General features: G+C 44.9%; 1 protein-coding gene across 1 annotated transcript in view; it reads left to right on the top strand.

Moving 5' to 3' along the window:
- The first annotated feature begins 10333 nt into the window (after positions 1-10333).
- PAOX (polyamine oxidase) overlaps positions 10334-27678 on the top strand; it is a 69971-nt gene continuing 52626 nt past the window's right edge. The window contains exons 1-3 of the mRNA XM_077250792.1: positions 10334-10681; positions 25040-25523; positions 25652-25845. Coding sequence (XP_077106907.1) covers positions 10435-10681; positions 25040-25523; positions 25652-25845 — 925 coding nt within the window. The 5' untranslated portion in view covers positions 10334-10434. The remainder of the gene's footprint in view (positions 10682-25039; positions 25524-25651; positions 25846-27678) is intronic.

Below are 27678 nucleotides of genomic sequence, written 5' to 3'. Positions count from 1 at the left end.
ACCCCCCCCTTGAGGAGGGGTCACCGAACCCTCACCAGAGCCCCCAGGCCGATCAGGACAAGCCAAGTGAAAAGCACGAACCAAATCGGCAGCATGGACATCGGAGGCAACCACCCAAGAATTATCCTCCTGGCCATAACCCTTCCACTTAATAAGATACAGAAGCCTCCGCCTCGAAAAACGAGAATCCAAAATTTTCTCAACCACATATTCCAACTCCCCTTCAACCAACACCGGGGCAGAAGGATCAACAGAGGGAACAACGGGCACCACATATCTCCACAACAAAGATCTATGGAAAACATTGTGGATGGCAAAAGAGGCTGGAAGGGCCAAACGAAAAGACACTGGATTGATAATCTCAGAGATCTTATAAGGACCAATAAACCGAGGCTTGAACTTAGGGGAAGAAACCTTCATAGGAACATGACGAGAAGATAACCAGACTAAATCCCCCACACGAAGCCGAGGACCAACACACCGACGGCGGTTAGCAAAACGCTGAGCCTTTTCCTGAGACAACGTCAAATTGTCTACCACATGAGTCCAAATCTGCTGTAACCTGTCCTTCACAGAACCTACACCAGGACAATCAGAAGGCTCAACCTGCCCTGAAGAAAAACGAGGATGGAAACCAAAATTACAAAAAAAAGGCGAAACCAAAGTAGCCGAACTGGCCCGATTATTAAGGGCAAACTCGGCCAACGGCAAGAAAGCCACCCAATCATCCTGATCAGCAGACACAAAGCATCTCAAAATAGGTTTCCAAGGTTTGATTAGTTCGCTCAGTTTGGCCATTTGTCTGAGGATGGAACGCCGAAGAAAAAGACAAATTAATGCCCATCCTAACACAAAAGGCCCGCCAAAACCTGGAAACAAACTGGGAACCTCTGTCAGACACAATATTTTCCGGAATGCCATGCAAACGAACCACATGCTGAAAAAACAATGGAACCAAATCAGAGGAGGAAGGCAATTTAGGCAAAGGTACCAAATGGACCATTTTAGAGAACCGGTCACAAACCACCCAGATAACAGACATCTTCTGGGAAACAGGAATCCGAAATAAAATCCATGGAAATATGCGTCCAGGGCCTCTCAGGGACAGGCAAAGGCAAAAGCAACCCACTAGCGCGGGAACAGCAAGGCTTAGCCCGGGCACAAGTCCCACAGGACTGCACAAAAGAATGCACATCCCGCGACAAGGAAGGCCACCAAAAGGACCTAGCCACCAAATCTCTGGTACCAAAAATCCCAGGATGACCGGCCAACACCGAACAATGGACCTCAGAAATTACCTTACTTGTCCATCTATCAGGAACAAACAGCTTCCCCACAGGACAGCGGTCAGGTTTATCAGCCTGAAATTCCTGAAGCACCCGCCGCAAATCAGGGGAGATGGCAGAAAGAATCACCCCTTCCCTAAGAATGCCAACCGGCTCAAGAACTCCAGGAGAATCAGGCAAAAAACTCCTAGAGAGGGCATCCGCTTTAACATTCTTAGATCCCGGAAGATATGAAACCACAAAATCGAAACGGGAGAAAAACAGGGACCATCGAGCCTGTCTAGGGTTCAGCCGCTTGGCCGACTCGAGGTAAATCAGATTCTTATGATCGGTCAAGACCGCAATACGGTGCTTGGCCCCCTCAAGCCAATGTCGCCACTCCTCAAATGCCCACTTCATAGCCAACAACTTCCGATTGCCGACATCATAATTGCGTTCCGCAGGCGAAAACTTTCGGGAAAAGAAGGCACATGGTTTCATCAAGGAACCATCAGAATTCCTCTGTGACAAAATGGCCCCTGCCCCAATCTCAGAAGCGTCAACCTCAACCTGAAAAGGAAGAGACACATCCGGCTGACACAAGACAGGGGCAGAAGTAAATCGGCGCTTAAGCTCCTGAAAGGCCTCAACAGCCTCAGAGGACCAATTTGTCACATCAGCGCCTTTCTTCGTCAAATCGGTCAGGGGCTTAACCACACTAGAGAAGTTGGCAATGAAACGGCGATAAAAATTAGCAAAGCCCAAAAATTTCTGAAGGCTCTTCACAGATGTGGGTTGAATCCAGTCATGAATGGCTTGGACCTTAACAGGATCCATTTCTATAGACGAAGGAGAAAAAATAAACCCCAAAAAAGAGACCTTCTGAACTCCAAATAGGCACTTAGACCCCTTCACAAATAGAGCATTATCACGAAGGATCTGGAATACCATCCTGACCTGCTTCACATGAGACTCCCAATCATTGGAAAAAATCAAAATATCATCCAAATACACAATCAAGAATTTATCAAGATAATTGCGGAAAATATCATGCATGAAGGACTGAAATACAGAAGGAGCATTAGAAAGCCCGAAAGGCATCACCAGGTATTCAAAATGGCCTTCGGGCGTATTAAATGCAGTTTTCCATTCGTCACCCTGTTTAATACGAACAAGATTATATGCCCCTCGAAGGTCAATCTTGGTAAACCAACTAGCCGCCTTAATCCGAGCAAACAAATCAGAGAGCAAAGGTAAAGGGTATTGGAATTTGACCGTGATCTTATTAAGAAGGCGATAATCAATACAGGGTCTCAAGGAGCCATCCTTCTTGGCAACAAAAAAGAATCCCGCTCCCAATGGTGACGAAGACGGCCGAATATGCCCCTTCTCCAAGGACTCCTTAACATAGCTCCGCATAGCGGTATGTTCTGGCACAGACAGGTTGAAAAGTCGGCCCTTAGGGAACTTAGAGCCTGGAATTAAGTCAATAGCACAATCACAGTCCCTATGTGGAGGAAGGGAACTGGACTTGGGCTCATCGAATACATCCTGGAAATCTGACAAAAATTCAGGAACATCAGAAGAGGGGGAAGAGGAAATTGACATTAAAGGAACGTCACTATGTACCCCTTGACAACCCCAACTAGTCACAGATATCGATTTCCAATCCAACACTGGATTGTGTACTTGTAACCATGGAAAACCCAGTACAACAACATCATGTAAATTATGCAACACCAGAAAACGACAATCTTCCTGATGTGCTGGAGCCATGCACATAGTCAACTGAGTCCAACGCTGAGGTTTATTCTTGGCCAACGGTGTAGCATCAATACCCCTCAAAGGAATAGGGCTTTGCAAAGGCTGCAAAGAAAAACCACAGCGCCTGGCAAATTTTAAGTCCATTAAGATCAGGGCAGCGCCTGAATCCACAAATGCCATGACAGAGAAAGATGACAATGAGCAAATCAGGGTCACAGACAGGAGAAACTTAGGCTGTATAGTACTAATGGTAACAGATCTAGCGACCCTCTTAATACGCTTAGGGCGATCAGAGATAGTATGAGCTGAATCACCACAGTAAAAACACAGCCCATTCTGACGTCTGTATCCCCTCTGTTCCGCTCTAGTCAGAATCCTATCACATTGCATAGGCTCAGGACTCCGCTCAGAGGATGCTGCCATATGGTGCACCACTTTGCGCTCACGCAGGCGCCGATCGATCTGAATGGCTAGAGACATAGATTCGCTCAGACCAACAGGCGTGGGGAACCCCACTATAACATCTTTAAGGGCTTCAGAAAGACCCTTTCTGAAAATTGCTGCCAGAGCGTCCTCATTCCATTTAGTGAGCACAGACCATTTTCTAAATTTCTGGCAGTATAATTCTGCCGCTTCCTGACCCTGGCACAGAGCCAACAAGGTTTTTTCCGCATGATCCACAGAGTTAGGTTCGTCATACAATAATCCAAGCGATTGAAAAAATGCATCTACATTAAGCAATGCCGGATCCCCTGACTCAAGGGAGAATGCCCAGTCCTGAGGGTCACCACGCAGCAGAGAAATAACTATTTTAACTTGCTGAGTGGGGTCACCAGAGGAACGGGGTTTCAGAGCAAAAAACAATTTGCAGTTATTTTTAAAGTTCAAAAACTTAGATCTATCCCCGTAAAACAAATCTGGAGTAGGAATTGTAGGCTCTAAGGCTGGAGTCTGAACAACATAATCTTGGATACTCTGAACTCTTGCAGCAAGCTGATCCACACGAGAAAACAGACCCTGAACATCCATGTCCGCGCCCAAATCCACCCAGAGATTAAGAGGAAGGAAAAAGACAAAACAGACTAAAGAAAAAAAAAATGGCTCAGAACTTTTTCTTTTCCTTCTTTTGAGATGCATTCAACTCATTTTTGGCCAGTTGTACTGTTATGGACTGGTAATTTAGGAGCGACATGCGACTAGTTCTGAGCAGGTGGTAACTATACAGACCGCAGTTCCTGATCTTAACACAACACTAGAAGTAGCCGTGGGATGTTCCTGTCACTCCCTGGACACCTCGTCACAGCCGGAGAACTAGCTACCCCTAAAGGTAGAAACAGGAAAGCTATCTAGAAACAGGAAAGCTATCTTGCCTCAGAGAAAATCCCCAAAGGATAGGATAACCCCCCACAAATATTGACTGAGAGGAGAAGGAAATGACATACGTAGTATGAAACAAGATTTAGCAAAGGAGGCCACTTCTAGCTATATACATAGTAAGGAAAGAACACTGTGCGGTCAGTAATAAAAACTAGAAAAAGTCCACCGCAGAGATTTGCAAAAATCTCCACACCTGACTAAAGGTGTGGAGGGCAAAATCTGCAGCCCAGAGCTTCCAGCTTAGCTAAATAGATCCATACTGATAAGCTGGACAAATGAGCAAAACATAGAATGTGCTGAACAATAAAGTCCACAACAAATGGACTGCAAAAGGACAAGCAAGGACTTATCTTTGCTGAACTGGACAGAGTGTCAGGGAAATCCAAAAGAGCAGTGGCTCCAAGCAGGAACAATTGACAACTGGCATTGATTGAGGGCTAGGGCCAGACTAAAATAGCCGAGCCAGAAAGACGATCAGTGGAAGCAGCTGCTAAAGCTAAATCCAAGAAGCAGCTATACCACTCAAAACCACAGGAGGGAGCCCAAGAGCAGAATTCACAAAAGTGCTACTTACAACCACCGGAGGGAGCCCAAAAGCGGAATTCACAACAGTGAGGCCACGAATGTCTAGTCAGCACGTGACTGCATGTATGCAAATCGCCTGCGCCAGAGAACCCTGACAGCATGCAATGCACACTGTGAGAATTCAGAAGTCTGCAGTCACAAAGAATGACTGCAGACTCATCACAAACCTGGACATCCCCTTTATTGCTCCTAACATAAATAAAAACATGAGAATTAGTCAGTATCACAAAACAAATCGACATCCAGGTCCCTGATAGTTGACATCTCTAGAGTCATTCTTTCTTTTCTTTATCTTGTCAAGACTCCATGAGTTTTCTCATCCACAGCCATCTCTGCAGACTTCAATCTTCTCCGGTCTTCTGAAGCACATCCACACACGACGCCCTTAAAGATAGCAGTGTCATTATAATAATGCTCCAGAAAAGAAATATCTGACCTACGCAGAGCCACTGAATAAATTATTGCCCCTCACTATATTCCCAGCAAGAAATATGACCTCCACACTGTCCCTATTATGGTACATGCCATCCACACTGCCCCCTCCATTCCATACTGGGCCCACCTCTTCACACGGAGTCCTCAATATAGGGCCCAGTCTCTAAACTGTGCCCCCTCATCACACTCCCCCTCCTTGGTATACTGTGGCCTCCTGGCTGTGACCTTACAGTGCTCCCTCCATTCTACATTCCCCACATTACTCAGTCTCTATTCTGTGCCCACTCGCACTTTCCCCCCTCATACTGTCTCCTGGCACTATTCCCCTCACTAGTCTCCTCACACGTTTCCCTCTCCCTCCTCATATATTTACCCTCTCACTTTCCATACTCCCTCCTCACATCCCTCAGCCCCCCCATGTCTCCACCCGTCCCATCACCTTCGCTCCCCATACTGTGCCCTCATACATTTTCCCCTCACTCATACTGTCTTCAAATTTTTCCCTCCCCATATTGTCTGCACCTGTCCCTTCCTTACTCTCAAAACTTGTCCCCGTTACACGAAATCTCACCCAGCCCCATTACACAAAATACCCCCATCACAGTAAATCTCCTTCAGCCCCGTTACAGTAAATACCCCCTCACACAAAGTAAATAACCCCACACACATTTAATACTTCCCACACAGTAAACGCATCACCCCCAGTAAACACCACCCACACCCAGTAAATACCCCTGCACACACAGTAAATGGACCCCCAGTAAACACCACCCACACACAATAAATACACCCCCAGGAATTAAATACCTCTCCCACATCTACCTGCCTCCATGTATAAGCCGGACATCTTCATTAGCAGCACGGACTCCACACACAATTATTCTGATGGTGCAACTACACGATATGTAATCCTTTCCATGAACTTCAAAGTAACATAATAACATATTTAGCAAGGCTGAGAAAAGACATTTGTCAATCCAGTTCAGCCTATATTCCCTCGGAATAAATCCCTAGATCTACGTCCTTCTAATCTATATATATAATTGTCCAAGGTCCACTTCCGTCTGTTTGTCTGTCTGTCACGGAAATCCCGTCTCACTAATTGGTTTAGGCCAGCTGGGCGCGACCAATCAGCGACAGGCACAGTCCGGCCGCGAATTGGCCCCTCCCTACTACCCTCTAGTCAGTGCCCCCTCCATACTCCCCTCCAGTCAGCATCCACATAGCGTTTTAGCAGTCCATTAGACTGCATTACACCAAGGCATAACGCGGTGTAATGCAGTCCGTTAACGCTGCCATTAATCCTGTAAGTGTGACCAACTTTTTACATGTTAAAAATAATAAAAAAAATCATTATATTCTCACCTTCCGGCATCCGCGGCAGCCTTTCCTTGCGACGCTCCGATCCCAAGAATGTATTGCAGCAATGACCCCAGATGACGTAGCGGTCTCGCGAGACCGCTACATCATCACGGGTTAATTACTGGGAACAGAGCGTCGCAAGGAGCATCGCTAAAGGCCTGGGCTGGATCCGGGGGCCGCCAGAAGGTGAGTATATAACTATTTTTTATTTTAATTATTTTTTTTAACAGGGATGTGGTGCCCATATTGCTATATACTACGTGGGCTGTTATATACTATGTGGGCTGTGTTATATACTGCGTTGGCTGTTATATATTGCGTGGGCTGTTATATACTGCGTGGGCTGTGCTATATACTACGTCGCTGTGCTATATACTACGTGGGCTATGCTATATACTACGTGGGCTGTGCTATATACTATGTGGCTGTTATATACTACGTGGGCTGTGCTATACACTACGTGGGCTGTTATATACTACGTGGCCTGTGTTATATACTACGTTGCTGTGCTATATACTACGTGGGCTGTGCTATATACTACGTGTCTGTGCAATATACTATGTGGTTGTGCTATATACTACGTGGCTGTGTTAGCGACGAGCATTGCTAAAGGCTTGGGCTGGATCCGGGGGCCGCCGGAAGGTGAGTATATAACTATTTTTTATTTTAATTATTTTTTTAACAGGGATATGGTGCTCACATTGCTATATACATGGGCTATGTTATATACTACGTGGGCTGTTATATACTGCGTGGGCTGTGCTATATACTATGTGGCTGTGCTATATACTACGTGGCTGTGCTATATACTACATGGCTGTTATATACTGCGTGGGCTGTTATATACTACGTGGGCTGTTATATACTACGTGGGCTGTTATATACTACGTGAGCTGTGCTATATACTATGTGTCTGTGCAATATACTACGTGGCTGTGCTATATACTACGTGACTGTTATATGCTACATGGGCTGTTATATACTGCGTGGGCTGTGCTATACACTACGTGGGCTGTGCTATATACTATGTGGGCTGTTATATACTGCGTGGGCTGTTATATACTACATGGCTGTGCTATATATTACGTGGCTGTGCTATATACTAAGTGGCTGTGCTATATACTACGTGGCTGTGTTATATACTATGTGGCTGTGTTATATACTACGTAGCTGTGCTATATACTACGTGGCTGTGCTATATACTACATAGCTATGCTATATACTACGTGGCTGTGCTATATACTACGTGGGCTGTGTTATATGCTATGTGGGCTGTGAGACTCTTTCGCCCGGGGCCCTCAAAAACCTGGAGCCGGCCCTGGCTTCACTGATTGTTCGCAGCCGGCCGGGCGTGACCAATCAGTGACAGACGCAGTCTGGCCGCGAATTGGCGCGGGATTTGAACCACGCTTCGCTAATTGGTTGCTCCCGGCCGGCCGAATCCTGTGTATTCATTGCATTATTCTGAAATCGTCATAAATAAACTACATGCATATTCTAGAATACCCGATGCGTTAGAATCGGGCCACCATCTAGTGAACCTAATAACTGTAAGATACAATATTGTTACGCTCCAGGAAGACATCCAGGCCTCTCTTGAACCCCTCGACTGAGTACGCCATCACCACCTCCTCAGGCAAGGAATTCCAGATTATCACTGCCCTAATAGTAAAGAATCCTCTTCTATATTGGTGGAAAATCCTTCTCACCTCCAGATGCAGAGAATGCCCCCTTGTGACCATCACCTTCCTTGGTATAAACAGATCCTCGGAGAGATATTTGTATTGTCCCCTTATATACTTATACATGGTTATTAGATCGCCCCTCATTCGTCTTTTTTCTAGACTAAATAATCCTAATTTTGATAATCTCTCTGGGTATTGTAGCTCCCCCATCCCCCTTATTAGTTTTGTTGCCCTCCTTTGTACTTGCTTTAGTTCCATTATATCCTTCCTGAGCACTGATGCCTAAAACTGCACACAGTACACCATGTGCGGTCTAACCAGGGATTTGTACAGAGGCAGTATAAGGCTATGTGCACACATTGCGGATTTACTGCGGATCCACAGCGTTTTTGTACCCATTCCATTATAGAAATCCGCAGTTGTAAAAACGCATGAAATCCGCATAAAAACGCATGAAATCCGCACCTGCGTTTTCTGCCAAGAGATGCAGTATCCGCACAAAACATTCCAGAGGCAAATCCGCAACGTGTGCACATACCCTAATGCTCTCATCATGTGTATCCAGACCTCTTTTAATGCACCCCATGATCCTGTTTGCCTTGGCAGCCGCTGCTGGCACTGGCTGTTCCAGGTAAATTAGGATTCCCAAACTGTCTGCACCAGTTAAACTCCACTAGGTGGGCATTTAGTAGCACCTATACATATTAGGTACCTGCCTAGTGAACAGCGTGACAGACCAACAATTATATCTTATTTACTTTTCATAGTTTGGGTTTATCACACAGAATCCCAAATCTGTCTGCAGCTTATTGCACTGTCACTCCTCTAGCTTTACTTTCATATTGTAGGTGCTGGTGTATTTTATATTATTGTGTATGGAAGACTATACATTAAAGAACGGGGGCCATATACCAGGATGAGGGACAAATCTATATTATATGCCCTCCACCTTGTATTTATCAGGATTGAGTGGGGGTCCAAATCTTGCATCAGGGGCCATCAGACCTGTAAATAATTACCAATGGTTTAGTGTGGACGGGCGATCTGGGCCCTACAGCTTCCGGCTCGTAAGCGTATGGCGAGACAAAAACAAATTCTATTGTTTTCAGAATATTTTTTAGAGTGGTGCACATGGAGCTGCAGGAAGCTTGCGGCTCTTACCTTCTGGGCTCCCAGGTGCGGCTTTTGGTTACTGGGGCTGGCGCAATGCCATCTGTGTGAAACACCATGAAGACCCTATAGCGCCAGCCTGGCTACTTAAAAGCCCCACCTGGCATCCTGGGAGGTAGGAGAGCCGCGAGCCTCCCGTACAGTGGCCAGACTACTCACATGGCCAATGCACAGGGGTCCGGCAAATCCATCCCCACAGCTCTGGTACTTACTGTCCACAAGTAATAAAATGGAAATAAAATGATATGAATTTGTACCGCCATACTGGTACCTACGGAATAAGGCCAACATGTTACCTCTGCGGGCCACCGACGCGTTACCTCTGCGGGCCACCGACACGTTACCTCTGCGGGCCACCGACGCGTTACCTCTGCGGGCCACCGGCGCGTTACCTCTGCGGGCCACCGGCGCGTTACCTCTGAGGGCCACCGGCGCGTTACCTCTGCGGGCCACCGACATGTTACCTCTGCAGGGCACGAACAGCGCCACACGTACGTGGCAATAATACAACAGCATTGCTGTCCTGCTCCCATAGACACAGGTGGGTGACAGGGCAGGTGGCACCTGACACACAACGCTCCCTGATATACAGCCACTAACTGTAAATGGGCCCGTCCTGAAGGGGTTAAGGACGTGGCTGCCCCAGGAAAACAGCACAAGCTGGAGGGACTTGGCCGGTTTTCAGCCTGGGCGGCCGCAGAGTGTGGACTCCGTCCAGAAGCCGCCAGAGTCTGCACGGAGCCGCGCACTTTGGTCGCCCTTTCCGAAGAGGAAGAAGCCGGGAGGTGACCATGCAGAGCAGCGCCGGGCTCCTCCCACTAGTCCTCCTGCCGCTCGCTGCACTCTGTGGCTCCCCGGGCCCGCACCACTCTATGGAATCGCCCCCCATGGCTCCTCGGGATCCAGTTGTGCTGATTATCGGAGCCGGGATCTCCGGTATCGCGACTGCAGAGAAGCTGCACCGACATGGCTTCCAAAAGATAAAGGTGCTGGAGGCTACTGGAAGAACCGGAGGCCGGATCCGCACCGAGAGCTTCGGTAATTCTTTGCAGCCGTGCCACCGCAGGCGCGGACATGTGTGGGCCTGGATGATGGTTGCGTAGTCTCTAATGTGCACATGGGGAGCTAATGCTGTCAAGGAACACGTGTCATACAGAGGCGTGACACAAGGTGGCGCTGTTTGTACACTAACGACTAGGAGGTTTCTTCTAGTCTCCAGTGCGACCTCTGGTGGTGGTCTGCAGTAGATGCATGGCTTACAGTGATGCTCCTAATGTCGCAGGAGCCTACAGACAGTGGTCAGATATTATGTGAGGGAATCCGGCTGCGACTAAACATAAGAGCGGTGTAAGCTCACATCTTAGGGCTCCTCACTCTCACAGCCAGACAGAAATGCCTGTCTAAAGTATTCTGTCAGGTAAAATGCCAGACACAATGATGGAACCAGTTTAGTCAGTAGGTCTGCCTGGTGCTAATGGCAGGAGTATGGCACTTCACTCAAGGCTGGAGTCACACTTAACGTATAAAAATACGGTTTATTTTACACAGACCAGAATCGCAGACATTTTCTCTGAACAGTGATCCTTATGTCATCCGTGTGCAATGCGAGGATGCGATTTTTCTCTCATGTAAGCATCCGTATAGCGAGATTTTCTCACCGGCTTGCAAAATGGGCATATAATGGATTCATGGGCTCAAATAGTCGTGAAACCATATATACAGTCTCTCTTTCTCGCACATATATATATCTTTATATTTCATACAGAGCTAGATAGCAGAATAGCCGATAATTCAATTGTCTGTTTCTGTAAAATCATTACAGAACCCGACAGGATATGAGACATGGTTTACATATAGTAAACCATTGCATATTCATTATATTTTTATATATCCCTCACTAATAATGTTAGTAGAGTGTGTGTGTGTGTGTGTGTGTGTGTGTGTGTGTGTGTGTGTGTCAAATTTTGGGGCTGTAGGTGTTAAAGGATTAATTCACGGAAAAAACTGGTGTGGGCACCCGCGCAGTTTTCTCCACTAGAGAGGGAAAGCCAGTGACTGAGGGCAGATATAAATAGCATAGAGAGGGACCATGGTTATTGGCCCCCCAGCTAAAAAATTCTACCCCCAGCTACCCCAGAACAGGCACATCTGTAAGATATGCCTATTCTGGCACTTAGCCTCTCTTTCCATTGCCCTGTGGCATTGGCCTATGGGGGTAATAAGGAGTTAATGTCACCTTGCTATTGTAAGGTGACATTAAGCCCGGTTACTAATGGAGAGGTGTCAATAAGACACCTATCCAGTACTAATCCAATAGTATGAATGTGTTAAAAAAAATACACAATAAAGGGAACCTGTCACCCCCAAAATCGAAGGTGAGCTAAGGCCACCGGCATCAGGGGCTTATCTACAGCATTCTGTAATGCTTAGCGCAGTGAGCGATCTGTAGTAGATAGTTACAGTGGCTAGCAAAAGTATTCACTCATTCAGTCTGTGCATGCTCAGGTGCATCTTATGTAGGGCATTGTTCAAACTCTTTATAATATAGAAACATGCAGTTAGACACTGAAGGGATTCAGCTGTGTTTGGCATACGGTAGTGCTCACATGGGCTCGAGGTATCTTTATCGAAATTGGCAGATTTGTTAAAGTTCAAAAGTGTACACCAAAAACAAATGAATATACAGCCTTCCAGCATAAAGAAGCAACAATACAAGAATACTTCATACAGCAATATGACTCAGCAATTCACATATTATAGAGCTTAGTCTGACTCTGATCAAGACTGACCGCACAATAGGTGTTTCCACCAGTCCAGACAATGAATGAAGCACCTGAGCTCCATTCAAAGATGTGTAGGTTGAGATATGGGAGTAGCCAGTCCATACCAGCTCTAGTGGCCGTTTCTAAAACCTGGACCCAAAATCCTGGCCTATTAAAAAAAAAAAAAAAACCTCTCCACACCAACTGTGCTGTAGCCTGCTTTTCCTGGTTTACATCACTGAGGCTAACAAGCTTAGTGACACATATCTCCCATCCAGTACCTGTCCAGCAGCAAGCCTACATTCCCCCATACCCAAAGCCGGTGGACTGGACACCCTCTACCATCATACAATGTATGCGTAATAGCGCATCCACACTCCATGTTGATTTCCAGGCCTATGCTTTACATTTTATAGTTAAAATCTTAAAGGATTAGGAACCACCATGTCACCAGGGCAGTGTTCTCCTTCTTCTTGCACATCCACTTCAGCGGGGCATGGTCAGACACTAACCTAATTTCCTGCCCAACAGGAATCCAATGCCCACTTGATGTCTAAAGCATTCTTTCTCCACTATGAAGTAGTTCTTCTCAAAATGGACAGCTTCCTACTAAAGTACGTCACAGGATGCTCCTCCCCATTAATCTCTTGGGACAAGACTGCGCCCGTACTGACATCCGATGCCACCAACACTGGCTCTCTGCTTCAGTTCCTGAAAGGCTGCCTAAGCTTTGTCCCTTTTAGGAGATCCATCGGAGTTAGGGACAAATCTTTGGTAGTAGCACACAGTGTCTAAAAATGCCCTGACCTGCTTCTTTGAGAAAGGTTGTGGCCAACTCTGTATCATTTTACCTTATCTGGGGCTTCATCTCTTCCCTGTCTACTCCATAGCCCAGATATTTTGCCTCCCCCATCTCCATGGTGCATTCCTCCAGGTTGATGGTAAAACCCACCTTCCTCAGAGCATCAAGTATTGCCTGGACTTTGTTCAGTTGACTTCCCCAATCATCTCTGAAGATCATGATGTCATCTAGACAAGCCACTGCATACTTTTTGTGAGATGCTAGGATGCTATCCTTTGCTCTCTGGAAAGTGGCTGGAGCTCCCTGCAACCCAAACAACATCCTGACATGTTGGTAACGTTAGTCTGGCGTTGAGAAGGCTGTCTTTTCTTTGGCCTTCCTGGATAAGGGAGTCTGCCAGTATCTTTTTGTCAGGTCCAGGTGGTGATGTACCATGCTTGCCTTCTTTCAGTCATCTCATCTACCCTAAGCGTCGAACTTCGAGATCTCATTTAGCTTTCTGTAGTCTTTACACAATTAGACTGGATCTCCCACTATTAGATTTTTCAGTAACCCCAAGGTTCAGTATCTGTTTCACCAATTTCAAGATCACTTTTTGGCTGGCTTCCGGAATCTGATAGGTCTCCAGGTTAATGTGAACATGAAGCTCTGGGAGAAACTCATGTTCTTTGACCTGATTGAGACCTGGTAACTCCGAGATTAGGTCTCCGTTTTTGTGCAACAACTCTTGGCACTGCTGCTTCTGGGAGCACGACAAAGACTCTGTTAGCTTGACGTCTTCCATGTTAGCTTTGGACTTCACCCATGTTCTCCACCAATTGTAGATATTCAGCTCTGTTTGGCACACGATAGCGTTCACACAGGCTTGAGGTATCTTTGTCCAAACCGACAGATTTATTAAAGTTCATAAGTGTGCACCATAAACAAATATACAGCTTTCCAGCAGAAAGCAGAAATAAAACAAAAATAGTTAATTCAGCAATATGGCTCAGGAGTTCAGATATCACAGGGCTTAGCCTGACTCTGATCAGGACTGACGAACAAAACAGATCTTTCCACATAGACAATGATTAAAGCAGTTGAGCTGCCTTAAGTAGTCTGTTCAAAGACCTAGAGGTGGAGGTATGAGTATGTGCAGTCCCTCCCAGCTCTAGTGGCAGTTACTAAAACCTGGACCCCAAATCCGAGACCATTAAAAGTTCCGCTCAAAACTAACTGTGTTGGAGCCTGCTTTTACAGGCTTACATCACCGAAGCTAGCCACCTCGGTGATACTTACAATGGGGAAAATAAGTATTTGATACACTGCCAACTTTGCAAGTATTCCCACCTACAAAGAATGGAGACGTCTGTAATTTATATTGTAGATACACTGCAACTGAGAGAGACAAAATCTAAGAAGAAAAAAAATGAAAATCGCAATGTATGATTTTTAAATAATTAAATTGCATTTTATTGCATGAAATAAGCATTTGATCACCTACCGCCAGCATGAAACCTGGCTGTCACACACCAGTTACTGTGTCTTTAAGAAGCCCTCCTACTCTGCACTCATTACCATATTAATTGGACCTGTTTGAGCTCGATACCTGTATAGAAGACACCTGTCCACACATTCAATAGATCACACTCCAATCTTTCCACCATGGCCAAGACCAAAGAGCTGTCTTAAGGACACCAGGACATCAGACCTGTACAAGGCAGGGATGAGCTACAGAACAATATGTAAGCAGCTTGTTGTAAAGGCAACAACTGTTGGCACAATTATGAGAAAATGGAAGAAACAAGATCAGTGTCAATGGAATGGATACAGGATACAGTGTATCAGATTTCACATTTAATCAACAATGTGAAAGTGATATAGTGGCTTACTCAGGCCACCAGATGTCATAGTTGTAGTGGAAGGGAATAAAAAAGGGACACTTATGATACAATTAAATCTAGAATGTAAATGTGGCTTACTCTGGCTACCACATGTTATAGATGGTGTAACATCAGGACATGGGTAGGATAAGGACCTTGCCCTTATCCGTTTTTGCGTTCTTGTTTTTCGCTCCCCTCCTTCCCAGAGCCATAACTCTTTTTTTTTTCCATCAATATGGCCATGTGAGGGCTTGTTTTTTGCGGGACAAGTTGCACTTTTCAACGACATCATTGGTTTTAGCATGTCGTGTACTAGAAAACGGGAAAAAAATTCCAAGTGCGGTGAAATTGCAAAAAAAAAGTGCAATCCCACACTTGTTTTTTTTTTTTCTAATTTGTTTATTAAGCAACAACAATAACAAAAGGAAGAACAAATAGACATACATGGTTTACATACTATATCCAAGTCCGCACGAATACACTCATATGCAAATCTCAAAGCATAGACTGGTTCATATAAACTCAAAGTATTACAGTATGTCTAAAGTACTTAAAACCCTAAAACTATTTTACTGCCAAAACAATCCCCATCACATTAATAAAGTAATATTGAAGTACAGCGTGAACAATGCATATTTTGCCGTGAGCTCTTATCATACTGGAGCTAGGCCATCAGCTACGTAAGGAAATGGTAAGGTACGACGAGTTCCATACATCCCTGAGAGATGGATGCGTATTACCCATCCAGCGTAAGACTATCAGTTTCCTTGCTAAGAAAAGTGTCTCTCTCAACGGGATTTGAATATGATGTCCCCACAGCTCTTCTTCTAGTACCTGAAATAAACACACTAATGGATTTAGAGGGACGGGAACATGTACAAGAGAGGTCAATAATGAAGTTACCTCTTTCCAAAAAGAGAGAATAACTGGACATCCCCATATCATGTGTATAAAATCTGGCTCCCCTGTATGGCATCTGAGGCATTCTGAAGATGACATGCCCTGAGGAAGAGAGCAGGAACGCTCTTGAAACGCGTAGGCTAAAATAAACCATTTTAAATATATCCCGTGAGCGCGGTCTTCATTTTGCCTAAGACTACTACTCCCAACATCCTCCTGGATTTCTGTGGAGACCTGCTGCTACGGTTACACCCGCATGGGAGTTGTGACCCATTTTCACAACTGCAATAGGTGAGCATATTCCCTACCAAGTCTGTATTTATCTATATACAGTGTGACACATTGGGGGCGCCTTGTGTTTTTTTTCTTTTTATTTCTGTATGGCATCTGAGGCATTCTGAAGATTGAGACCACCCAATTTTGAATAATCGTAACGGGGTTAAATATGATTGATGTATTATATACATTTGTATCATTTTATTGTTCGCTGAAGGGGATACCTTAGTTGGGGACTCAAGAGCCATCTCCCAGTCCTCATCTTGAAGATCAGGTATCAGGAGTTTCCACTTTTCTCTAACTGGCAATAGAGCAGAGTCAGCACTCACGGATAACATATATGTGTATAGTGCAGAGATAAGACCACGGAGTCCCTGTGATTTAAGGATCCCTATCAGTGGAAAGGATGATATTATTTGCATCGTGTTCATGCTACGCATGTGTGATTGAATCACTGATCTGAGCTGCAAATATCGAAAGAATTGAGGCCTAGGGATATCATGCCTAAGTTGCATTTGTTCAAAAGACATTAAGGTTCCTTGTTCACCACACTTGTTTTTTGATTGGCTTTTTTGCTAGGTTCGCTAAAACTGATTTGCCATTTTGATTCTCCAGGTCATTACAAGTTCATAGACACCAAACATGTCTAGGTTACGTTTTATCTAAGTGGTAAAAATTAATTCAAAACTTTGCTAAAAAAAAAAAAAAAAAAAGAAATTGAGCAATTTTCCAATACCCGTAGTGTCTCCATTTTTCGTGATCTGGGGTCAGGTGAGGGCTTATTTTTTGTGTGCCGAGCTGGTGTTTTTAATTATACCACTTTTGTGCAGATACGTTCTTTTCATCGCCCATTATTACATTTTAATGCAATGTTGCGGCGACCAAAAAAATGTAATTCTGGCGTTTCAAATTTTTTTATCGCTACGCCATTTAGCAATCAGGTTAATCCTTTTTTTTTTATTGATAGATCGGGTGATTCTGAACTCGGCGATACCAAATATGTGAAGGTTTGATTTTTTTTTTATTGTTTTATTTTGAATGAGGCGAAAGGGGGTGATTTAACCCCTTCCCGACCCATGACGCCACGTAGGCGTCATGAAAGTCGGTGCCAATCCGACCCATGACGCCTATGTGGCGTCATGGAATGATCGCGTCCCTGCAGATCGGGTGGAAGGGTTAACTCCAATTTCACCCGATCTGCAGGGACAGGGGGAGTGGTACTTCAGCCCAGGGGGGGTGGCTTCACCCCCCCTGTGGCTACGATCTCTCTGATTGGCAGTTTCACTTTCAACAGCCAATCAGAGCGATTTGTAATATTTCACCTAAAAAACTGGTGAAATATTACAATCCAGCCATGGCCGATGCTGCAATATCATCGGCCATGGCTGGAAACACTTATGTACCCCCACCACCACCGATCTCCCCGGTCCTCCGTCCGGTGCTCCGCTCCCCTCCGTCGTCCTGTCCGCTCCCCCGTCCTCCTGCCCGGTCCCCCCGTGCTCCGATGCCACCCCCCCGTCCTCCGATCCCCCCCATGCTCAGATCCCCCCCCTCATACTTACCGGGCCTCCCGGTGTCCGTCCGTCTTCTCCATGGGCGCCGCCATCTTCCAAAATGGCGGGCGCATGCGCAGTGCGCCCGCCGAATCTTCCGGCCGGCAGATTCGTTCCAGGTATATTTTGATCACTGAGATATAACCTATCACAGTGATCAAAATAAAAAAAATAGTAAATGACCCCCCCCCCTTTATCACCCCCATAGGTAGGGACAATAATAAAAAAAAGAAAATATTTTTTTTTCTTTTTCCACTAGGGTTAGGGGTAGGGTTAGGGGTAGGGTTAGGGCATGTGCACACAGTGCGGATTTGGCTGCGGATCCGCAGCGGATTGGCCGCGGATCCGCAGCGGATTGGCCGCGGATCCTCAGCGGATTGACCGCTGCGAATTCGTAGCAGTTTTCCATCAGGTTTACAGTACCATGTACACCTATGGAAAACCAAATCCGCTGTGCCCATGGTGCGGAAAATACCGTGCGGAAACGCTGCGTTGTATTTTCCACAGCATGTCAATTTTGTGCGGATTCCGCAGCGTTTTACACCTGTTCCTCAATAGGAATCCGCAGGTGAAATCCGCACAAAAAAACACTGGAAATCCGCTGTAAATCCGCAGGTAAAATGCAGTGCCTTTTACCTGCGGATTTTTCAAAAATTGTGCGGAAAAATCTCACACGAATCCGCAACGTGGGCACATAGCCTTAGGGTTAGGGTTGGAATTAGAGTTAGGGTTGGAATTAGGGCTAGGGTTGGAAATAGGGTTAAGATTAGGCTTGTGGTTAGGGTTACGGATAGGGTTAGGGGTGTGTTGGGGTTACAGTTGTGGTTTAGGGTTGGGATTAGGGTTAGGGTTGGGATTAGGGTTAGGGTTGGGACTAGGGTTACGGGTGTGTTGGGGTTAGGGTTGTGGTTAGGGGTGTGTTGGGGTTAGGGTTGTGGTTAGGGTTATGGCTACAGTTGGGATTAGGGTTAGGGGTGTGTTGGGGTTAGTGTTGAAGTTAGAATTGAGGGGTTTCCACTGTTTAGGCACATCAGGGGTCTCCAAACGCAACATGGCGCCACCATTGATTCCAGCCAATCTTGCGTTCAAAAAGTCAAATGGTGCTCCCTCCCTTCCGAGCCCCGACGTGCAATCAAACAGTGGTTTACCCCCACATATGGGTACCAGCGTACTCAGGACAAACTGGGCAACAACTATTGGGGTCCAATTTCTCCTGTTACCCTTGCGAAAATAAAAAATTACTTGCTAAAACATAATTTTTGAGGAAAGAACAATTATTTTTTATTTTCACGGCTCTGCGTTATAAACTTCTGTGAAGCACTTGGGGGTTGAAAGTGCTCAACACACATCTAGATAAGTTCCTTGGGGGGGTCTAGTTTCCAAAATGGGGTCACTTGTGGGGTGTTTCTACTGATTAGGCACATCAGGGGCTCTGCAAATGCAACGTGACGCCCGCAGACCATTCCATCAAAGTCTGCATTTCAAATGTCACTACTTCCCTTCCGAACCCTGACGTGCGCCCAAACAGTGGTTTGCCCCCACATATGGGGTATCAGTGTACTCACAACAAACTGGGCAACAAATATTGGGGTCCATTTTCTCCTGTTACCCTTGTGAAAATAAAAAATTGCTTGCTAAAACATCTTTTTTGAGGAAAGAAAAATGATTTTTTTATTTTCACGGCTCTGCTTTGTAAACTTCTGTGAAGCACTTGGGGGTTCAAAGTGCTCACCACACATCTAGATAAGTTCCCTTGGGGGTCTAGTTTCCAAAATGGGGTCACTTGTGGGGAGTTCCTACTGTTTAGGCACATCAGGGGCTCTGCAAACGCAACGTGACGCCCGCAGAGCATTCCATCAAAGTCTGCATTTCAAAACGTCACTACTTCCCTTCCGAGCCCCGGCATGTGCCCAAACAGTGGTTTACCCCCACATATGGGGTATCAGCGTACTCAGGAGAAACTGGACAACAACTTTTGGGGTCCAATTTCTCCTGTTATCCTTGGGAAAATAAAAAATTGTGGGCTAAAAAATCATTTTTGAGAAAAGAAAAATTATTTTTTATTTTCATGGCTCTGTGTTATAAACTTCTGTGAAGCACTTGGGGGTTCAAAGTGCTCACCACACATCTAGATTAGTTCCTTGGGAGGTCTAGTTTCCAAAATGGGGTCACTTGTGGGGGAGCTCCAGTGTTTAAGCACACAGGGGCTCTCCAAACGCGACATGGTGTCCGCTAATGATTGGAGCTAATTTTCCATTCAAAAAGCCAAATGGCGTGCCTTCCCTTCCGAGCCCTGCTGTGCGCCCAAACAGTGGTTTACCCCCACATATGGGGTATCATCGTACTCAGGACAAACTGGACAACAACATTTGGGGTCCAATTTCTCCTATTACCCTTGGGAAAATAAAAAATTCCAGGCTAAAAATCATTTTTGAGGAAAGAAAAATTATTTTTTATTTTCACGGCTCTGCGTTATAAACTTCTGTGAAGCACCTGGGGGTTTTAAGTGCTCACTATGCATCTAGATAAGTTCCTTGGGGGGGTCTAGTTTCCAAAATGGGGTCACTTGTAGGGGAGCTCCAATGTTTAGGCACACAGGGGCTCTCCAAACGCGACATGGGGTCCGCTAAAGATTGGAGCCAATTTTTCATTCAAAAAGTCAAATGGCGCTCCTTCCCTTCCGAGCCCTGCCGTGCGCCCAAACAGTGGTTTACCTGTTTCTCCTTTTACCCTTGGGAAAATAAAAAAATTGTTGCTAAAAGATCATTTTTGTGACTAAAAAGTTAAATGTTCATTTTTTACTTCCATGTTGCTTCTGCTGCTGTGAAACACCTGAAGGGTTAATAAACTTCTTGAATGTGGTTTTGAGCACCTTGAAGGGTGCAGTTTTTAGAATGGTGTCACTTTTGGGTATTTTCAGCCATATAGAACCCTCAAACTGACTTCAAATGTGATGTGGTCCCTAAAAAAAATGGTTTTGTAAATTTTGTTGTAGAAATGAGAAATCACTGGTCAAATTTTAACCCTTATAACTTCCTAGCAAAAAAATAAATTTGTTTCCAAAATTGTGCTGATGTAAAGTATACATGTGGGAAATGTTATTTATTAACTATTTTGTGTCACATAACTCTCTGGTTTAACAGAATAAAAATTCAAAATGTGAAAATTGCGAAATTTTCAAAATTTTCGCCAAATTTCCGTTTTTTTCACAAATAAACTCAGAAATTATCGACCTAAATTTACCACTAACATGAAGCCAAATATGTCACGAAAAAACAGAATCGCTAGGATCTGTTGAAGCGTTCCTGAGTTATTACCTCATAAAGGGACACTGGTCAGAATTGCAAAAAACGGCTAGGTCATTAAGGCCAAAATAGGCTGGGTCATAAAGGGGTTAAACTTTTATATTTTTTTTATTTTTTTCATATTTTTTAAAACTTTTTTTTAAAACTTTTGCCATGCTTCAATAGCCTCCATGGGAGGCTAGAAGCTGGCACAACTCGATCGGCTCTGCTACATAGCAACGATCATCAGATCGCTGCTATGCAGCAGAAATGCAGGTGTGCTGTGAGCGCCGACCACAGGGTGGCGCTAACAGCAGGCTGGCATCAGTAACCATAGAGGTCTCAAGGACCTCTATGGTTACCATCCTGATGCATCGGCGACCCCCTATCATGTGACGGGGGTCGGCGATGCGATCATTTCCGGCTGGAAGCGCCGGTTAAATGCCGCTGTCAGCATTTGACAGCGGCATTTAACTAGTTAATAGCGGAGGGTGAAATCGCGATTTCACCCGCCTCTATTGTGGGCACATGTCAGCTGTTCAAAACAGCTGACATGTCCCGGCTTTGAGATGGGCTCACTGCCGGAGCCCGCATCAAAGCAGGGGACCCGACCTCCGCAGTAATAGTACGGTGCAGGTTGGGAAGGGGTTAAAGTTGTCTTCTGGTACCTAAAAGGTCCTTTTGAAATATTAATATTAACACTCTAGCCACTTTTAAAATTAGCTTTATTATACAATACTCTATATTCTTCAGTTATTCTGCTAATTCCTAAATGTGTTTTCTGTTTTCTTTTAACTTCCTGTGATGTTTCGTTTGAGAGGAATCTCAACCAGGATGTCAGAGGAGGATCGGTGGTTCAACTAACTTTGTGACTGTGTGAGTGACACTAGCGCTGCCCAACAGCTTCTAGCACCGCCCTCAAATGAATTATCATTTTTCTGAAGGTGTCACTCACAGAGCTTCTAGATCTGCTCCCTGGTGACATTTGGGGCAGTTAGAGAAGCTGGTGTCACTCACTTCTTCATCACCGCCCCGATGGCTTCTTGTTCTACAGTTAGAGATCGAAGCTGGCGCTTTGCTCACATCTTCTAGTGGTTCTATCACCATGACCAAAGATCCAAGACATATGGCAGCGATGCAAGAAACTGTGATAAGTAGCTGCAGCGCTCCTCCCTGATGACATCTTGTTCCAGGAGGGGCGATAGCCGCTGCAGGGAAGTAAGTACAGCCCCAGCCTCCTGTGATGTCCTGTTTAGGACTTCTCTCAAATGAAACGTCACAAGGAATGAAGTTAAAAAAACACATTTAGGAATTCTCTGTAGAGGGAGAAGTGTAGGGTTTTGCATAATAAAGCTAATTACAAAAGTGGTTAGGCTGTAAAGATAGATAGTTTAAAAGGACATTTTAGGAAACGGACAGGGTTGCCAACTGTCCAGAAACTCCAGGACATTGTGTAAAACGAAGACTTTTTTTTACCCTGTCAGTAAAAATAAGGAATCCATGATTTTTTTGAAACTGAAGAAACTTTTACAGATTATTTTGACTGTAATTATCATTATTTTGCAGATTACAGTGAATGCAGCTGATGTTTTCATATCATAATTTTGGTATGTAAAAATGGATCACTTATAATCATAATGATTTATTATGGTTAACAATGAATCTGTAAAAATTATTATATGCCCGTGATTTCTTGGTAAGCTGTCCGGAAAAATAAAGAGTCAAGTTGGCAACCCTCGTATGGGACCACCCCTTTAAAATTCTTCTCTCTGTGGAGATTATTGAATTACCGTAATTCCATCATTTCAGTTGGACCTTGCGGTGAGAGAGCCTGTACTTTGTATATACATTATAGCTCGTGTTTTTGAGGGAATCAAACCGATTATCTCTCGCTGATTGTATCCTTGAGTGTAACTTAATATTGTTTCTTCTTTTGGGATGGTATTTAGCATCGGGCCTTGATACACCTTGTTCTAATAATGTGTTCCTTATATCCAAACGCAGCCTATTGATTCAGTTTTGCAGTGGTTGTATTGTGCGGCACATACAGGGGGATTCTAGCACAAAGAATGATCAGTTCTCTACGCATTGAAATGTGGTCAACCTTTTATTCCGGCCATTCATTGAAAGCCAATGGATTTACATGTAGCCGACTAATGATCGTTTAGCAGCCATGGTCACCAGTATAAAATGGGCCCTTAGTCATGGTGTAATACTTTACTGCGTTAGCTTGCAGATATGCGTCATCTTGTGTAGAATCAGGTGCACAAGATCGCCAAACTAAGGCCGGTTTCACACTTGCGTTTGGCTGATCTGCGTATGGCTGCGTACATCCTCCGTTAAGCTCAGCCTACACTCCGCCTACTTCCGCTTGCATCCTGTGTACCTATCTTTAACATTGGGTACCCAGGGACATGCGTTGTATGCGGTTGCGTCTGCATGCGGCATTTTAACGTGCCCGCTGACCACACGGGAAAGCAAAAAGTTGCGTTCCCAAGCATTCAGTGGGCAAGACAAACCGTCACATGCGGACGCAATCGCATGTCACTGCGTACCCAATGTTAAAGATAGGTACGCAGGACGCATGTGGAAGTGGGCAGAGCGTAGGTGGAGCATAGGCGGAACTTAATGCAGGATGTACGCAGCCATACGCAGACCCGCCAAACGCAAGTGTGAACTTAGTCTTAGCCGCGCCGCATATCAAGCTTCATCCATCGCGCTTTAAGCTCTGCCCCCTTCTGGCGGCTGGCTAAAGAAGCACTTTCATTGTACCCGTCATGAAGATTTAAAGGACCGCTTACAAGCAGAAGAGAAACATCCCTCCTCCTCTACAGCAGCAGCCATCTTCATGTAGTGTCACAGACACAGCTGATCACGCAGGTTTGTGATCAGTTGTTTCTGGTCAGTGCCACGCTGACTGCAACGAGGATCCAGTGGTAGACTCCAATGATCCAAAGACAAAAAAGTGGCTGCTAGGTGGGGAAAGAGACATTTTTCTCTAAGATCTATTACAAATCTTCGTCTCAACAATTGTACTGTTGACTTATGAAAAAATAGTTATAGCAGGAAGTGTTTGTCTAATCAAAATATTTCAGACTGACCAACCAGAAATGAAGGGCTGATTCACTATTGCATTTTCTTCTTGTCTATAGTCTCCTGTTTTAAGACTGTTTTTTGTTTTGTGCCCAATTCTTCTGTTAAGTAACTTTTATTTGGTCAATTTTCTACTTATTCATCTGTTTCTTCCTCTGTTCGCCATTGTGGGAGTGTTGTTTGTAATCCAGATGTTTGCAGTCAGTTGAATATTTACAAATGTTCTTTCCCCCTGGACAGATTCTTTTTTCTATGCCAGAAATGTTTGTGCAGATGTTAAATTGAATGCAACATTTTAAAGGATCATGAGACTTTTTCCTTTTAAAATGTGCAAAAAAGGTAAAGACAATAATAAACAGCTTTTTTTTTTGCACAAAATTCTTGATCTTGAGTACACCATTTTGAAGAGTTTGGCACTAAAAAGCGCAATGAATGTCCCAAAACAAAAAAGGCAAATGATGAATTGGGCCTGAAATCCGTTCCAGCTTGCATATCCTTTCAAGAAAGTTCTGAAATGTCAGTGACATTGATAAAAGCTTTGAATTGTGGGGATCTGGGTATTGAGACCACCACTGATCATTGGAATGAATAGGCAGAAGCAGTTGAGTTCACCTTGGAGAGTAAAGCAATGTACAGGTTAATAGAAAGTCAATGGCCAGTAGAACATTGGCCTCGCCCAATACAGCTGGAAAATGCCAGTCACAGTACTCATCTTAGCTCTCCTGCCTCTTATTTCTAGAATTGATGGTGGTCTCAACACCTGGACACTCACCGATCAAAGCTTCTAATATGTCACTATGACACTATGCCGATGTAATTAGAAAATAATCAGTTACCTAACGACATTGTATTTTTTTCTTATAGGAAAAGGTCTGATTGAGGTTGGGGCACAATGGATTCACGGACCATCTCCACGCAATCCAGTCTTCCAACTGGCATCTCAGTTTGGTCTTTTAGACCCAGATGCTTTGCTTGAAGAGAACCAAAAAATTAACATTCATGGCCATCCCCCTGACATCGCATTTGTTTTCAGTAGTTCTGGAAAAAGGATCAAACCAGAAAATTTGACCATAATTTCAGATTTGTATTACACTTGGCTGGAGGAAGCCCGGAATTTTACCAGTGGCGATTGTGACCCGGAAGCTAATGTAGGACATTTTATCCGCCAGAAGATTGTTAATAGCTCACATGAGTGGGATAAAGAGCTGCTCGAGATGTATATGGCTTACTTGAGGGGGTTGCTCAATATGGAATGCTGTGTAAGTGGAACCCATAGTATGGACCATGTGGCACTCTGCCCTTTTGGGGAATATACAATGCTTCCAGGGCTTGACTGCACCTTCCCTAAGTGAGTATTGTTAATACAATTCTGGGGTAGTTTGCCTAGTACTAGCTAGTGACTAAAGCCTGCATTGTTGCTTACGATAAAATCCTTGTAATACTTTGCAAAGACTATTTATAATGGTCTTTTTTTAGAGGTTATGAAAGCCTTGTGAACCAGATTAAGTCACCCCTTCCAAATGGCACTGTGATATTAGAGAAAGCAGTGAAGAGCATTCACTGGGATGGATCTTTTCATGGTGACAACTCGCATGTGTATCCAGTGAAGGTGCAGTGTGAAGATGGGGACAGCTTTGTGGCAGATCACGTTGTGGTCACTGTGCCACTAGGTAAGTGAACATGTTATATACTATGAACCTTTTATATTAATACTTTAGAGTAGATTGACATGAGCTGTTTTTGCAAGGAACTTGGCATTGTCTGTTACAGGGAACAAAGGTCCTTTAGGGTCATTTAAAATTCCTCGAGTGTGGTATAGAAAGCGTTTTCTGTGTGTGACTAATACTAAGTGACATTTTTATTATTATTATAGAGATATGTTTGATATGCGATAAGAGGGGCCGTGACCATGTTAGGGTGCATATAGATAGGGGCAGATATCGTGTGCGATTTTGACCAATAATTTGGAGTGGGAACAGTGTAGATTAAGTATATTGGATTTAGAATTTTGTTTCAGAAAGAGAAAGGAATAAATAGGATGATTTGCAGTAAATATAGCAATCTAGGTAATACTGTCATTTACAGAACGTTATTTTTTCTGAACCAGGAGAATTCACCTTTATTCCATGAGCTGAGGTCATCCTCTAACTCAGTGTTCCCCAAGTCCGGTCCTCAAGAGCCACCAACAGGTCATGTTTTCAGGATTCCCTTAGTATTGCACAGGTGATAATTGCATCACCTGGACAGGCAAGCATTCAATGACCTGTGCAATACTAAGGAAATCCTCAAAACATGACCTGTTGGTGGCTCTTGAGGACTGGAGTTGGGAAACACTGCTCTAACTTGTAAAAAAACAACTGAAAGTTAAAGGGGTATTCCCATCTCCAAGATCCTATCACAATATGTAGTAGGTGAAGTAATAATAATAATAGCAAATACCTCCACTTAGAAATGTAGTATAGTTTTTTGATTCACCACATCGCTTACCTCATGTACCGTCATTGCAGGGCCTTACATATCCATGGTTACAACCACTGATATAGTGACAATTAGTTAGCTAGTTGTTAGTGGTCGTACCCATGGATACCTAAGGTCCTGCACATGAGGAAAAAGACATACCGTATATACTCGAGTATAAGCCGAGATTTTCAGCCCAAATTTTTGGGCTGAAAGTGCCCCTCTCGGCTTATACTCGAGTCACGGTCTGTGGCAGGGTCGGCGGGTGCGGGAGAGAGGGCGCTGAGGCATACTTACCTAGTCCCGGCGATCCTGACGCTCCCCCTGCCCGTCACACTGTCTTCGGGTGCCGCAGCTCTTCCCCTGTACAGCGGTCACGTGGGACCGCTCATTAAACTTATGAATATGGACTCCACTCCCATAGGGGTGGAGCCGCATAGTCATTTCTCTAATCAGTGGTGCCGGTGACCGCTGATAGAGGAAGAGCTGCGGCACCCGGAGACCAGCTGTCCGGGGGAAGGAGCGGGACGCCGGGAGCAGGTAAGTATCGCATATTTACCTGTCCACGTTCCACACGCCGGCCGCCGCTCCATCTTCCCGGCGTCTCTCCGCACTGACTGTGCAGGTCAGAGGGCGCGATGACGCATATAGTGTGCGCGCCGCCCTCTGCCTGATCAGTCAGTGCGGAGAGACGCCGGGACGGGACGCTGAGGAGCTGCAAGCAAGAGAGGTGAGTATGTTTTTTTTTTTTTTTTAATTGCAGCAGCAGCACCAGCGTAATATATATCACGGATATATATGGAGCATCTATGGGGCCAAACTGAACGCTGCAGAGCATATAGGGCACAGCTATATAAGGAGCATCTATGGGGCCAAACTGAACGCTGCAGAGCATATATGGCACAGCTTTATAATGAGCATCTATGGGGCCAAACTGAACGGTGCAGAGCATATATGGCACAGCTTTATAAGGAGCATCTATGGGGCCATAATGAACGGTGCAGAGCATATAGGGCACAGCTATATAAGGAGCATCTATGGGGCCA

The sequence above is a fragment of the Ranitomeya variabilis genome, chromosome 4, assembly GCF_051348905.1.
Source record: "Ranitomeya variabilis isolate aRanVar5 chromosome 4, aRanVar5.hap1, whole genome shotgun sequence".
NCBI lineage: Eukaryota > Metazoa > Chordata > Amphibia > Anura > Dendrobatidae > Ranitomeya > Ranitomeya variabilis.
Note: the sequence above shows the minus strand (reverse complement) of the source record. Positions and strands in the feature narration are given on the sequence as shown.